Below are 17,317 nucleotides of genomic sequence, written 5' to 3' on the forward strand. Positions count from 1 at the left end.
ACACGTTGGGAAATCCTTGCCGTAGTTAGTCGCGTGTCCTTTCACAGAGCGTTAATTGAATTTTCAAATCGGACCAATCTCCATGACCTCCATTACGTCTACAAAGTTCTTGATTTAATATGTCAGAATTGGCGGTGTCCGATAAAACCGGTAAATTCGATAAAAAAAAAAAAAATATCTTTCTTTTACAAAAAAAAAATACAGATAATTAAAACGCGAATATAATTAACACGGATAATCGTTCTCGGGCGAAGATAATGTTACCGTACCGTTTAAGGTCTGAGCGGAGTCGTTGGTTTGGATCATTCATCGAACACTTATTAAAACTGCGATGTATAAACTAACGATAATATTACCATCTCGCGTTCCTCTATCGGAAATCGGATCTAGCGATCAAATTTCCACTTCAATTGCGCGCTTGCTTTAGCGAAGCGATTAACACATCCGCACACACTTAAGAGGCGGTTAATAATTTAATTACACAGTATCGTTTTGTATCGAGTTATTCGGCGAAAAGTTCCGTCACAAACAGAATAAATTCAATTGCACAAAAAACTGTGCACTGAGAAAAAAAAAGTTGGTGAAGTAACAAAATAGTATTCGATTTCAACTATATGCAGCGGTCACGGGCTGTCAATAAAATATTGATAATTGTAAGAAGATATCGTGTTTCAATAGATATAACAATTAGATTATTACCGAAAGACAATTTAGTTGTTTTAACAAAATTATAATTTGTTTAAATACAGGTAACTTTGAACGTACAACACAATAGGACAACACGATATTTTGTCTGCTTATAAAAATAAGCAGTTTGATTGAATGAAATACTTGGTACAAAGAAATTCAGATTATATTCAATTGAAGTAAATGAGAATTGCCTGTTTCATCTTTTTTAACAGTATCTTTTGTTTGAAATTATCGCAACTTATGTTCGACAAAACAATTCACGGTTTAGTGAATTAACCTTTTCGCTCCGGGACTGGTCCATATATGGACCAGCAAGAAAAGCGAACGTAATAGATGTTTATAAGGTCAATTTAATGCACTAAATTTAGGAAAAAAATTGAAAAAAATCCTGGTTACTTCTTTGACCTTCAAAATTAACTTTGAAGGGGGGGGGTAGCAGGTTATTATTAACTTTTTTAGCTAAAATGCGAGGTCAATTTTAAAGGAAAAATCCCCGGAGCGAAAAGGTTAAATATGTTCATTACCACTATTGTTAATTCAACTTATACGAATTTTGTTATCTTTATTATCCATATGCTTGAATTAAAAAACCAAGTATTTCAGATAAAACAAACTGAAACTCAACTAAACGCATTTAGTTGAGTCAATAGTATTTTTTTCTCAGTGTATGTATATATCGTCACTCCCTACGTACAATTACATAAGTGTCACATATGGGATTTTCAGTTTATTGCATAGTGACACTCAGAAAGTCATGTTCTTTGTGGTCGCCAAGTATTAAAAAAAAATATTCACAAGTAAGATAAAAATTTAAAACCGAAAGATCCCTTAACCAGGGACATTATATGAAGCTTCAAACTTTTAAACTGCTCTCCTCTAAAACTTGCGTTTTGGAGTTACGGGATTATACGTAGGGAGTGACGATATAAAGATGTAAAAAATGTTGCAAAAAAAAATATGCGCCAGATGCTGTTGCTCTTGTTGCTCGTATTGCGCGCGGCGCAAAAGATGGATCGAGACTGGATTTTCGGAGAATGAATTTGTTCTTTTCTTTTCGGATCACACATACGTGACATAGTCTCCCGGGATCCATTTGTGAACTAACATTGCGTAGAGACATATTTCCCGGAAGAACGCGCTGGATTATTATGACACGTGCGCAAACAGACGCGAGATATTTTCAATGCGGAATGACATTATTTTGAGACATTGCGCGCTATGGCGTATTCGCAGCTCAAAATACCGGGAATTAATCGTGCGAGCACGATGTGACGAACGACCATCTCGAAATAATGACAGCGGGAATAAACCTGCTTTGTGCGACGCAACAGTGTCCTCCGTGTATATAGTCGGAAAAATATCGCGGCAAACCGCTCGCGCGATTCGCTCGAACTTGCTGCGCAACTCGCTCCAATAATCCGTGCACGCGCGATTTTTCAATAATTAATCACTATAGTACCCGTAGTCTTGGAATTCGCGCATTCGATATAGTTCGAACAAACTCCCGTTTTCTTCTTTAGGTACGACGCTTCGGAAAATGAAAGGATTAAAACAACAATAGGAAACAAAGACGCGCGAAAAGGCGATACGCAAGTTCGAAGTTGTTGGCAATTTTAGTTGTCGAATTTCCGTCCCTCCAATGTCGTTTCTCCCCCCCGTTGCATTCGCCGAAAACTCGATCAATTCGTCGCTAAGCAAAGGAAAGTTTATCGCACGTGCGCAGCTAACGCGACGACAATAAAAAAAAAAAAAAAAAGAGCAGCTTGCTGTTTTTTTTTCTTGCTCCGGTCTTTCTCTCTCTCTCTCTCACTCTCTCTGCTTCGCCGCTGTTGCATCCGTTCTTAAAGAAGTTTCGGATGCGAGTTAGTTCGGAATTGGCAGTGAATACACACGAGAGATAGTGATCTAAGCGGGCTTTCTCTCCGGAGACAAGAGAAGTAGGTCGCGGACATTAAATACGTTAGACGTTCGTGAGCGCGTTGTCGAGCACCGAAAACGGCGCGGAACTTTGCCGCCACCGCATCATCGTAGTCGCTCCCCGTACGGGAATATAATTCCACGTGTCGTTCTGAGATAGGTATAGTCTTCGCGCGTCTCAGGGATATATGTGACCGTTTATAGTCTCGCGACGCGGAATTGAGTTTATCTGTCGCGAATTATATATCAAAACGTGAGCGTGAAACCACCCAACGAAACGGGCAACGCAACGACGATTAGATGCAAATTACTTTGCAAAATGCGCTAAAGTCGCGGCGGGTATACGACGATGATGACTCGAAATATTTCCTCGAAGAAGAACCGTCAGCGAATGTCAGATCCAAAGTTCACTCAAACACGAGAGCTATGAGCCGAAGTTGGTCCTGAAGCAAGGACAGCGCGTGCCGAAAAGTTTCTATTGTGTTGAAGAAGAATCCCGCGAGAATTTTAGCCCACACTGAAGTTAATCCAACCGCTTCTCTCTATCTCTCCTCTCTCCTCACCTCCTTTCTCTCTCTCTTCTCTGATTTATTCCCCTGTATTCTCTCTCTAAAGTGTTATAGAATTTTTGAAACGGTCCGCTATAAAAACGTCATGTCTCCGATAAGCGCAGAAAGATTTTTAGCACAACGCTGTAGTTTATAGTACGCACACTAGACAATTTTATTGTTTCTCAATGTGACACGCAGCTTTTTTTATACAGGATATAAAAGCCGTTCCAAATGTTTTTTTTTTTTTTTTTTATCAAAGCTAAAGATAAATACAACATAATGCTAGAAACTTTTTAATGTTAGATTTAGTTAGGCTCTCTCTCTGCTTAATAGAAAATACGAGTCAGTTCGAACTAATTGCAAATTTCATGTCTTATTTTGTAATTTATCACGTTTTCACCGATGTATTCGATTCATTTAGCCGAACTACTAAACGAGATGAACTAGTAAAAAACAAACTTTCATGAAATTTTTAACATTCAATATTTTTTTGATAATTAAATAATCATATTATTTATAGTACTATGTTTTATAATAAGAATTAACTACATTAGTTAAATTTAACTAATGTAGTTAATTAACTAATGTAGTTAATTAACTAATGTAGTTAACTACATTAACTACATTAACTAATGTAGTTAATGTAGTTAAATTTAACTAATGTAGTTAATTCTTATTATAAAACACATAATATATTAGTTAAAACATAATATATTAGTTAAATTTAACTAATGTAGTTAATTCTTATTATAAAACATAATACTATTAGTTAAATTTAACTAATGTAGTTAATTCTTATTATAAAACATAATACTATATATATAATACTATATATTTAACTACATTAATTAACTGCATTAGTTTAATTGTATATTTTTACAGTTAAATTGAAGTAAATCGATAAATATCACGAATACTCTGCGGGAAATTATGCTGCACGCATAGTTTTTTATAACATAATAATACGCTGCACGCATAAATTTCCCGCAGAGTATTCGTGATATTTATCGATTTACTTCAATTTAACTGTAAAAATATACAACTAATGTAGTTAATTCTTATTATAAAACATGATACTATATATATAAATAATATGATTATTTAATTATCAAAAAAATATTATTGAATGTGTTAAAAATTTCATGAAAGTTTGTTTTTTACTAGTTCATCTCCGTTTACTAGTTCGGCTAACTAAATGAATCGAATACATCGGTGAAAACGTGATAAATTACAGAATAAGACATGAAATTTTTTTTTTTTTTTATTGTTATAATCAATTTTACATGTTCGCTCGACAGAAACACATGTCGGGATCGCACTACTTATTCCGGGTAGGAAATCGGGTCTTGAAATAACTAGCTTCATTAATCTAAATCCAGCGGCCTGTTCACATCATCGTGTATGTTATTGCCAAAGTCAAAGCGTGCGAAAATTTATTCCTACATTCTATGTAACAAGTTGCTAAATGCAACCGCGCAACTATATATTACACATATTTACACGTATTACTCACTTAGACCATGGAATTCGTAGAGTTGGCGTTAGATACAAATTTAACGACTCTGCTATTAATTTGTTGAAGTCCAATATCCAGGCGGTGAATTAAGAAATCGCAAAATTGCGAAAAAGTTTTCTTTCTGGAAGATAACTTTTTCATATGTTTTTATGAAAAAAAATAAAAATATACACTCTATGATAAATCTTTATACGTTTAATACGTAAACTACTTTTGTTAAAATTGTGCAACAAAATAAGGGTTATGAAATCAGGTAATTTAGTCAACAAAATTGTATTTGTGCACAGTCATTACCGAACTCCGACGCAAGTCGTACGCACTTTGCATACGGATAACAGCAGTGCTGCTATTTAAAGGCCGATACTATTGACTTGAATTTACATCCGACCACGTGTACCTCGATTTCACACAAAAGCGTTTGTATTTTTTGTAAGGTCAATGTCCCCATCCAAACACTTTTCCCGTATAATTCGATAAAACATCTCGAAATATCTGAGCGATTTGCACCGCGACACGATGTTAAAGCTAAGTTATTTATCGGGAGCTATTCACGTTCAGTAGCGCATTTAAACTCATACCCACGCTCTTGGTACATATGTTATCCTTAGAAAAAGCGTAAACTGTCATGAATAAAATATTCTTCGTGTTCTAGTTTCTCAGATGAATATTTTTGAAATTTCTCACGTTTCTTGTCAGACTAAAAAAAAAAAAAAACGATACTAATCTGCAATTTGTTAGAAAGTTGTGTCGCGTAATATGTATGAAAATGTAATTTTATTCACAATAAATACAAAACCGATTGATTGAATATCTTTAAAAAAGCATCACAAAAATATATTTAAAAATTCTATTCTATTTTAAAAAAACTATTTAAAAAAACTCTGTATCTTAGAAAAATTATTAAAAAATTTCAAAACATATAAGCGCGCAAAAAAGCAAAAAAACTTCTTTTAAATAATAACATCCTCTTATATATGAGGTAATAAAATTATGTTCAAACACATAAACTCTCTTACACAATCGAATAAGATACGAAAGATCTTAAATGTTGTTCAAGATCATCTCGCACGTTATATTTCCTTCGTTATGATGCTATTCACCGCGTGTCGTTAGCCGCATTGACGTTTATCTGCTCTCCGCGACACACGTGCACTACGGACAAACCAGACACGAGGCGGTGCATCGTCTCATCGCCTCGAGCGCGAAATATTGGCAACCCACATGTTGTGCAGCGACACACACGCAATATTGTGTATCTGATATTGCAATAACCCGAATTAGCGTCGGATCTCCTGTGACTGATGCAAGTGATCGAAGTTACGGTGCAAGAGAGAGGCTACGAGTATTGTCTTACGAGTTTAGAAACTTAGTATCGCGAATAGAGCAAGATTGCGCCACCATACGTAACTTGCGATCAATGAACAAAATTTAAATAATTCGTAAATAATCTTGCCTACACAACGCACACATATATGTATGTATGTATACACACACACACACACAAAATATAAAATATTTCTTATTTAACAAGTAAAAGAGTAATAACTAATAATTAAAATATTTTTATCTTCTTAAAAAATTTACATGTTTCTGTTTGACACATATAAATTTTATACCACTTTATATAATTTTATTTCCCATTGGTTCAATAAAGTTGGTTGAAATAAAAGTCAGATAAGTTACGAACTCTCTTGTGACGTTTTTATGGCTATCGTAAATTATAACCATATGTCTTTTATTATATAAATTTATATAAGTGTCAAAGATGATGTAATTCGATAACGAAACGGATTAATAAACGTCGCGCGGTGGCAAATGTGGAAACGTTTGGCGAAACGTATACGTCCGCACCGCAAACGTTCTCTTTATCCGGGAAGTTCCTAGCAATAAACTTGATATTAAGTTCAATTTGCTTTGCACCTCGTAAACGCGTTTGTAACGCCGACCACGTGTCGAGAAAATATTGGCAGTTCCAGCGCGCAAACCAGATTTACATCGACTACTTCCAGCTACAACTGTCACCGGTTACGTTGATATATATACAGGGTGTCCCAGAATTGGTTTAACATCGCTCGTAGGCAGGTAAAAGGAATAAAACTGAGGTGAAAAGTCCTATACCATTTTGCTAGATTCGCAATAGTTACTGAGATTTTAATTAACAAAGATCAGCGAATAAGCATGCATCGGGCTGTCTTACGCGCGTAAGACTGCCCGCCGCGCTTCGCGCGCTAACGGTGTTACCCATAGCGACATATGGGAGGAGCTAACATAACAACATATACTATAACATATACATATTAAAATGTAATTGTGTGAAGCGCGCCGGGCTGTCCTACGCGCGTAAGACAGCCCGATGCACGCTTATTCGCGGATCTTTGTTAATTAAAATCTCGGTAACTATTGCAAATCTAGCAAAATGGTATAGGACTTTTCACCTCAGTTTTATTCCTTATACCTGTCTACGAGAGATGTTAAACCAATTCTGGGACACCCTGTATATATATATATTGCATATACATGGAGTATTTATTGATTTGCGCGACGAACCGACCATAAAAACTTAATAAATTTGCGACATTTTCCACAATAAAAACTTTCTCTCCGGTATATTTGTATAGATTTCCCTTGCAGCGAGTGTTACGCGAATCTTCAAAACATTTTCGCTCTATAAATGTTTGCGCAGCGGATGAAAAAGCCGGAAATCGAATCGGGGGAGAATGTTTTCAAATAAAAATGAAATATCGATCGTTTGCATTTGCCGATTAAATACAAAGATCTTTTGCGAAGAATAAATAAAATGTAATTTCGCGAGTTATACCCCCGAGACATTGAAATTAATTAATTTTTATTGAACGAAACCAAAAATAACGTTTTATTTATAAAATGTCAAGTCAAGTTAAATTGTAAAATCTTTATAAATAATTGTATTGCTAAAGAGAGAGAGAGAAAAAGAGACAGAGAGAGGGTAGAGAAAAAGCTAAAAGCGTGCTTGAGAGCTTAAACCTTCGAGGAAGCTCTAACTAGACGAGCTTTTAATTAAATTTAAGAAGATGAGCTCTTAATGGAATATGAAGTCGCGTTTTAAACACGCTCAAGATTAACTGGTGCTTGTGTACACATTGTAAAAGTCCGCTTCGTGTTTACCGTAACATCAACAATAAATTGACCAATGCAAAAACGCTGCAGTAGCTGTTAATTGGCTACGTTATATACACTACCGTGTATTTTACAGCAACATGACAAACCCCAAGACGAGACTGTAAATCTCTCTTTTTCTCAATATATACGCAATCTCAAAAAAAACAATCGTTATAATCTCCTTCTCCTATTTTTGCATCCTTACGACAAAATACCAAATATTACTATTTAACAGCTGTGTGCGGTACATTCTCAATGTTTCTCTTGATATAAAACAATAATATCAGTGTGTTTGCGCGGCAATCTCCGCTCCGCTGTTATTGTTAGCACTCTCGGTTATCGCAACAAGAAGCCTTCGGTCGGCTCTTTAATTAGTGGCTCGATCGTGGGAGAGTCGCAGCAAGAAACCGAGCACTTCGGTCGCGCGCGACCGAACAACTATTGCGAGCGCGGCAATGTAACGCGCGACAGAAGCGACGCAAACAATGTCGAATGACATCGACCCGGTCGCAGGGAACGGACGGGAGAGAAACGAGAAAGCTCAAAGCTCATCTATTATTGGCGCAAAACAGAAATAAAATGCAGTGCGACGGCCTGTGAAATCTACGAGGCTGACGGGCTGCCAACTTTTGTTCTCTCTATGTACGCTTTTGACTTCAATATTTTCAATTCCCGTTATAGTCCCCGGCTTCGCAAAATTGCGCCACTTTTCTCACACGACTTCGCGTATACGGAAACACACAAACACACAAAAAATGCATCTCACGTTGTAACATTCATATATTTGTTGTGTACGGACAATCAGCGTACGGTTATGATTGATACAAGCTTTCGATGGTTAGTTAGTTAGTTTTTTCAAAATTTAGATATTTTATATTTAAATTTCAAAAATACCAAAATAGTTTAAGCTTGCGTATATGTACTTACAAAAATGGAAAAAAAAATCACATGAGTTGCATTGTTTGCAAAAAAATGATATTTAGTTGAATATGTAAAAGAGACTCACCACAGTAATAGGATAAACTGGATTGATGATTGTGAATAGAAGGACGTGATTCGGTTTGTTATTGTCTTCTCTGAAACATTAATTGATATATATATATATATTATATTTCATCGAACACAGAAAAGGACTTTTGATTGAAGTTCGCTCGCTCTCCGGTTCGCTCTCGTGAATTTCCGTTTTCATTTGTCCTCGTTAAAAGACGCTCCAATTATTCCGAAAATTCAATTACGGAAGTTCGAAAACGAGGCCTCGATTATCGTCGAGTTCGCAAAAAAAAAAAAAAAAAAACTGCCGCGCGCGAATAATAATTCATTCTTCGTCGATCGTCGCGTCGACGTCTTTGCTGACGCGGTGCAAAAAGCGCGCGCACCATTGATTGCATCCCGCGCTGAAACCGAGAAATATCATCCCTCCGCGACTTCATTTTCTCACGCAGATTGAAAAAAAAAATCTCGTAAATTTTATTTTTTTGCAACGTAACGAGAAAATTCACCATCTCTATATTCGAAATATAACCGTGTTCGCGAGATTTGAAATGTTTCTTTTAATATCGCGTGTAAACTAACTTTTTTTTTTTTTATATGAGAAAACAAATCGCCAAACAACATTCCATATGGGTATGTAGAAAATAAGAGAATTTGTTTTCGCGCGCACGAGAACTGTATGATAATGTATGTCCAAACTATGGGAGACGCGCACGTGTGCATCGTATACACCACGAAGATTTACGACGTCAAAAATAAGATATTTCGCATTCTAGGCGGAAAAGAGAGACCAAAACGACGTAATCTCCATTCGAGATTTGACGTGCTCACGTGTGCTGCGCAACGAAGTAACAGCCGCGTGATGGACAAGGCGCGATATAAATTTTTCACGGTTAACATTATTAATCTAAGTATATACGCGCATTCCGCCTCTTTTCTCCGGTAAAATAAAAATCAATTTGCAAATATACTACTACTTCGAATAATGCGGATGAAAATATATAACGTTCGTTGTGATTCAATTTCAACGCTTTCTTTGATATCGCGCATGCTTGCGACAAAGGTCCAGAACGTTCGCGCGACGATAAAATATCAGAAAAAAAAAACGTATCTCATTTTCAATCCGAAACAGAGATCGCAGATCGTGAAAATGTAGGACTCACGAAAAAAAAAAAAAAAAAAAAAAAAAAACTAAATATCGCTTTATTCCCGTTCCCGATTATTCGCGATTATCTGAGGCCGATTATCTGTGACTGCCTCGCCGTCTCTCGAATTCACTTTGCCGGAGGAGGAGAGTTATCGCTCGAGAGTTCGCGAAGCCGGAATATCATTCGCTATCGAGTTACCGGATTGAATCGCGCGCTTAAATGTCCGCGCGCGACTCTTGACTTATTATTTAGAATATACAACACAACACCAGAGAGCAGAGTCGAACTTTCACGACCGGATTCGCATCGTATTTAATTAATTTTCGACGAAATTATGCCGGCAGCGTTTTACTTCGCTTATCGGCCATCCAATTCTACGCTCGAGTGTTCTTTTACAATAAAGTATAATTAAAAATCTCAAAAACACACAGCGCTTTTCAAACAATATTGTACTTGAACCGCATTTCTATTAGAGATATAAAGAGCAGAGGTATATTCCTTAGATTAGATATTAAATCATGTAACAAAATATTGTATGACACTATTATTATATTATACTCTATATAGAAGTAAGAGCGCAAAGTGCGTTTAGAATATTTTTTAAAGTTGATCGTTTGAAGAAACGAAGACACATTAACACCGCGACAGCGCTATTGAGAACAATCGAGCAAACGATATATAAACAGCCATTGCTATCAATAGCTGTTTATGCAAAGTAATATATGCGAGGTAATATATAAATGAAGACGATTAAATAGCGGCATCGATCGCGCGAATTGAACTTAATTGTTCGATCGAACGCAAAAGTTAATAGGTTAAAGAAGTGCATCGCACGATATGCTGTAGATAGCACATCGAGGAAAACAGAAATGTGACGTAAGAGAGAATCTCGAAATATCAAATTATCAGATAAAAATTTCCAATATATAATAAATTTTCTCTGACGCGTTATTCTCTCTCAAAATAAACTTTTCGCAACGACGGGACAAAAAAGCAAGTTCACTTGTTGTCTTTGATCGAACATTGAGAAACTACGTAATTAAAAACTCTTATTAATTGTTCCAACATCTCGTTCTACTATATATTAAGTTTAAATGCGCATTTTATCGCTGTGTTTATTTTGTTTTCAAAATTACATAGATTTTTTTCATTTGTGTAAAAACGAAAAGCAAAAGAATAAAAAAGAACTTTACCTTTTGCGACGTGGCTCATCTCCGTATCCGCCATACTCGTGATTCTGCAACAAAGAAACAACATCATTAATTAACTTTCTTCTCGCAGACGGTTAATTCGTTCAACTCTTGCGCGCGCGCGCACGAGGAGGATTAAATGCCGTTAATGGCTTTATCCAACCGACATCGTTTACTTTGCCATCTGCAACACAGTCTTGTGCGCTTGGTCGCGGCAAGTTCTCCTCAAAAGACGCAAGTCTCCCTTGCGAAACTAAACTCTCTCGCAAGTCGAAAGTGCGGATTTCCCGAGAGCGCGCGCGCGCGTCTCCCTTTCCCTTCTGCGCAGCAACATGTGTTTATCATTTCTCTCTTCCGTCGTCGTAGGGAAATTGCGTAAGACAAATTCGCACGGCGGCAGTTTCGTCGGCTATGTGTTTCGATGCGCGCGCGCGCGAATATGTCACCACGGATGCGTGTTCGGTCAGTCTATTAATACGCGTGCACGCGTCTTTTTAACGACGGCGCCCAAAGCGACGGAAATAGTGCAGCGCGGGACACCTTAGGAGCTCTGTGACGTATAGAGCCGCTTAGATAAATTCTCGAGGCCCCGAACTGGACCACACAGAGGGAAAGATGCGCGAAAGCGAAAGTGTCGATCCTCTTGATCTTCTCCCTTTTGGTATTAAATCAGGGAAAAGCGTCAGAAATATTATAATAACAATAACTTGAATATGTGTTATTCACACATAGCTTTTTCTTATTGACCAATACTTTACTAGGTCGGTTATAAATTGTATTAGGTCTAACGGAAAGTTCTGTTTCCGTTTTTGGAATAAAACAAAATACAAATTTTTCTTACCGTCAATAAACTTTATTTAAATAATATAATTGCCATTGTTATTAATGATTTCTTGCCAGCGTGAGGGCAATTTGTATATCCCATTTTTTGAAAAATTCAGAAAAATTTGTATTTTGTTTTATTCCAAAAACGGGCAGAACTTTCCGGTAGACCTAATATCATAAGAAGTGTTTTTGATGACAAAGATATTATATATATATATTGATAAAAAGTTTATGAGAAACATACAGATTTGAGAGATTATCTATCTTTGACGTCGCAATGCGTTCTTCACTGTGTGTTTCTGATTATGATCTCGCTTAAATAAATTAAAACCACTCGCGCGAGTGTCAATTCCTAAAGCGTCTAACGCGCTTGATATCGCGTAATAAATGCACAGCGTAAGTGAATTAAGCATCAAGCGCGTATTTTATACGTTGGTATGACGTCGCTTGTCGCTTGTCGCGACTAAACAATTCCGCAAAACGACAAGTGAAATCCGAGAGAGAGAGAGAGAGAGAGAGAGAGAGAGAGAGAGAGAGAGAGTTTGCGCGAATTCAATTATCAGTACAAAATAATTATCCGGTCGGTTTGTAAATTACATATATCTAACTGAACGCAGCAGTTGGAAGATAATCAAAAAAAAAAAAAATAACACTGGTGTTGATTAATTTTTTTTTTTTTTTTTATGTTAAAAAAGTCCATTTAGCTTTTCTTGTTGAAACGATTATTTAAATTCAACGTTTATTTAAATAACAAACAGAAATTTACAATTTTTTATATCTTAATAAATTAATTGATAAAATCTACAATATTGTACGTAATAATTGACGATGATTCAACAGTGCGCCGTGCAAAAACTCGCGCGAGATTAGAGAAACGTCTGCGCTGCGGACAAAGAGGAGAATGCGTAAACGAACGAAGCTGGCGCGATTGTGCATGAATCTGTGCGAGACGCGTGCGTCGCTAATGATCCGGTTACGGAATTAACCTGAATGGCAAAGGTGACAGAGAGACAATGTATGACAGACATTTGGTTTTGAATAGCCGTAACGTTTCGCAAGAAATATCGCGTGCTCGAAGAATTGTCTGGATTAAATAATAAAATTATATAAACGAAGTCGCGGGAATTTATCGCGCGAATGTTTATTCTTTCTCTCTCTCTCTCTCTCTTCTCGAGAGAGTTGAGTGTCAAACATGAATATTTACTACTCTCGAAGGAGAGTCTCTAATGCAATCATTAAAGCGCCTTCTATCGCGAGCGGAGAGGAAAATCTACACGGACACAGTCTGATGAGATTCTTGTTGTCAGAAGATCCGCTCCCATAATTTGTTCCCGTTTGAATTCGTTACGAGCTATTATCGTCAGCGAGTCTGTTATTGGCGTTGTTAGCCATTAACGTATGTATTGGCTCATTTGACATTTTCGGATCTTCGTCAAATTTGCAGAGATACGTCCTAATCATTAATAACATTTATATCAAATTCCCCTTCCCATAAATATATTTATTTTTATTGCCGAACGTAATTATGTTAATTGTTAAAAAGTGGGCGAAAAATGTCGATTCCAAATTTAAATTATGTAAATTCAACAAAAAACGCAAAAGCTAATCAATCAAATATTGGAAAAAATATATTTCAAGAATGTACATATTGGGGAAACACGGAATTAAGAACAAATCAATATCTTTCAGACTTTGGTACTGGAAAGATAAGTTAGCTCGAACGACGTGCATATCCAACGCGAATTACGCGGATCGCAAGCGAGAAATTCGCTCCGCCTTCGCTGACAATGAGCTTAATGATTTATTGCCGGCGATCGCTCGTTAATTCCTTCGTCGAGACGTCGTGACTTACGAAATGTGGCTGAACGGTCGCCGAAAAAAAATATAACACGCGAGCGGTAAGAATCCGTTCTTGGGCGAACGGCCAAGTCAAGTCTCCGACGGCGGAGACTTTGCGGAATATCCCGACGCACACGCACGCACACACACACACGCACACTTCGCATCCCAACTTCTCCGTCGTCACGGATATATTCTAGAGCTCTCACATAGTATTGCCGTTACGAGGCGGAGAATGCCGCAGGGATCCGTCATATGTTGTTATAAACATAACTGTGCACTGGCGCGCGACCAACCACGTGCTTCCGCGCTCAATGGGTAGCTGGTTAACTCGAGAAAAAAAAAAAAATTATACCAGAGGTTGTTCTCGCGCAAGATCATCTTGCGAAAAAAAAACTGATGTGGATGGCAAAGCGCGAATTGCTGTTGCAAAACACGTCGAGCTTTTGACATACACACACGCTTTGATATCCAATCCGTTTTACAAATGTGACAGTCAATAAAAACTCGGATTGGCCCGCAAACACAATTGCTCATGTGACGTTCAAAATAATCAAATGTCAAACACAAACCGATATAAAAGCTACGCGTGTTGTAATAATTTTTTAAAACATAAGGTATATAATAAATTATAAAATTTCGCTCGCAATATTAACAATAAGCATAGAAAAATATATGTAACAAGGTCTGTTTTCGGATGCTTTAACGGATCTTCAAATTTATTCAGAAACCAAAACGCAAATAAAAAAATTTAGAATAACAAATGACAAACGTTTCGGACCTTACTTGAGCCCTCTTCAGTGTACAGAGATAACGATCGTTTGATCTTGACTTCGGATATGAAGTCAAACATTATACAACCTATTATGGACTTCTAACGTAAGATCTATCATTTCTTTTCAATTTCCATCTACTTTTGCGAACCTTGCGATACGACGTGATTACTTAAATTTGTATTCATATTTATCTTTGTACACTGACGAGGGCTCAAGTAAGAGCCGAAACGTTTGTCATTTGTAATTCTAAATTTTATTTGCGTTTTTGGTTTCTAAATAAATTTTAAGATCCATTAAAGCTCGAAAACAGACCTTGTTATATATATATTTTTCTATAATAATTTTTTAATTTCAAAAATGTCTCGAGATAAATGTCAGATAAAATTTTATTGCCGGATCAAATAAATATGAGATTTTTTGTATAAAAAAAACAAACATTATAAAGTTGGAATAAAAACACCACGATATAGATACAAAAAACTTTTAGATATTTTTGTTTGAATATATAGCGCGTGTATGTCTCAGCGACAAATCAGCTGTGTTCTTAATACAAAATTGGTATCGTGTCCAATCCAGCTTGTGTTCTCCACTTGTCAAGCGTATCCCGCTTATTGAGTTGATCGTCAAAAGAACAGACAAGAGCCAATTTTCTTCGTGTTTCGCGTTACGATGAAAAATGGTAAGATTCACGACAATCGACTTGCGCATCTCACTTTTCGAGAGATGCGCACCCTTCAATTTATCAAGAAGAACCGGGATAATATTGTGAATTTTTCAGGGAATAACAACCCGGTAAATCTCTTTTTCTTTCGCGTAGCAAAATTTCCAAATTTTCCAAATTTAACAAATTTTTACAATTTGCGAGTTGTAATTTAGACCATATTGTTTTATTCAAATATTATTTTACGCTTCTTTGTAATTCTTACGTGTACAAGTGTGTAATCCTTCGTTGTAATATTCATACTTGCGCGCGCAACAATATCGTTATATTTTCCTATTTTTTAATTTCACGACAAATTCTTTTGATTGCAATCACCATTTTCACAAGAAAATATCAATTATGCACGGACCGTCTCGTCGTGCGATATAAATTGCGCGAGTCTTTTGTGTATTTTACGCCATGTCGTCCTCGAGTCAAAATTTAGCGTCTACATTGAACCTCAATTTTTCTTTTTTTATGTAGGAGTAAGAGAGAAAGTAGATCCTACTTTGACGCTGCTACAGGTCCGAAATTTCCTTTTTTCCTGCTAAAGTTTTAAAGTAGGGTTTAATTCTCAGATCAGACTGCACATTGCAGGCTCTGATAGGCTCAAAATAGGTTCTGATAGGCTCAAAGTAGGAGTGAGAAAAAAAGTAGATGCTACTTTGACGCTGCTATACGTCCGAAATTTCCTTTTTTCAAAAATTGAGGTTTAATGTAGACGCTAAATTTCGACTCGGGTCGCCACCGCCCAAATCTTGAAAACTATCCAGAACAAAGAAACAGCCGAGGAATTCCGTGATTGATACATCGTTTAAAAAGTTTGAATATTCGAACCCCATGAAGATTTGCAAGACTTTTAGGGAAACCGAATATACGCAATTGCCTGTCCGCGCGGATCCGCGCCGACAACTTGTTCGCTTTGCGGGAAAATAGCGCGGGGTGTGGTATGTGCTCGTTACAAAAGCGTTGCTCCTTGTTTGTAATCTCTTTATCAGCACGTGGCTGGCGCGGAGCCAATCGACTTTCTTCTCTCGGCCGTGGAGCAGCGACCTATTCGTCTCCCGTGGTTCGATTTGCTCTATCGCGTCGCGGCTAGATCGGTTTAGAGCATTGACCGGAGAAGAGAATAGCCGCTAACAGCGTGACGCGCGCGTCTCTCTATGTGCACGTCAGAAAGATCGCTTGAGTCAACAGTTCAATCAATTTACGACATGGAGAGTGTTACGCGGAAATATTCTACAGTTCTCTAAACGAGCAGATCTTCTGCGTATCTCACTTCCATTAACATAAAGTGAACTAAAATACACAACTATTATTATTATTTTTTTTTTTCTATTTCTTATCGTTTAATAAATTATGACAAAACTCAAAAAAAACGTGTGTTTGCCTTTTTTTTTTTTTTTTTGTAAGGGTTGTTAACGTTTAATTTACTTTGAGTCTGCGCGTTCTCAGGAGCAATGTGAACTTTCCAGCAGAATGAAATTTGTCAAGAAAAACCTTAAAGCAAGTTTAAACTCTCTCTCTGTCCTGTATTCCGTACTCCCACGAGTTTTATCGAGATTCCGATAAGTGGAACATTATTTAAAGAGTTTCTTTACACCTCTTACGCGACGCACACGGTGTGGCCAGAACTCGCGAGAAGATAACATCCACGTGCTGCTATACACATACCATCATCTTGTATAGCTCGCACACATTTACGAATTGTAAATTTCCCTATCTCGCACTCTAGCCGCAATTGCAAAACCGCGCATTTTTTCTCAAACGCATTCTCAAAGATTATTAATCGTTTCTCGAAAAAACCGGCGATTTTTTTCACTTCAACTCTGACTGTGTGACCGTTTTAAAACTTTCAACAGCAAATCGTAAAAAATATCAGGAACTTATTACCGGTATGATTTCAATACCGGTATTATACTAGAGATTGTATACCGTTACCGTTATAGTACCGAAAACCGATATGTACCGAAAACCGTAATAAAATACCGGTATTATTTCGGTATTCCTACTAATGGTATTCTTAAAAATTAGATA

General features: G+C 36.9%; 1 protein-coding gene across 1 annotated transcript in view; it reads right to left on the reverse strand.

Moving 5' to 3' along the window:
- LOC109854769 (heterogeneous nuclear ribonucleoprotein L) overlaps nt 1–17,317 on the reverse strand; it is a 186,729-nt gene that overhangs the window by 151,673 nt on the left and 17,739 nt on the right. The window contains exons 2-3 of the mRNA XM_020428193.1: nt 11,144–11,187; nt 8,819–8,888 (exon numbers count right to left, since the gene is read on the reverse strand). Coding sequence (XP_020283782.1) covers nt 8,819–8,888; nt 11,144–11,187 — 114 coding nt within the window. The remainder of the gene's footprint in view (nt 1–8,818; nt 8,889–11,143; nt 11,188–17,317) is intronic.

Source organism: Pseudomyrmex gracilis, unplaced genomic scaffold (assembly GCF_002006095.1).
Source record: "Pseudomyrmex gracilis isolate BER0280 unplaced genomic scaffold, ASM200609v1 scaffold_73, whole genome shotgun sequence".
NCBI lineage: Eukaryota > Metazoa > Arthropoda > Insecta > Hymenoptera > Formicidae > Pseudomyrmex > Pseudomyrmex gracilis.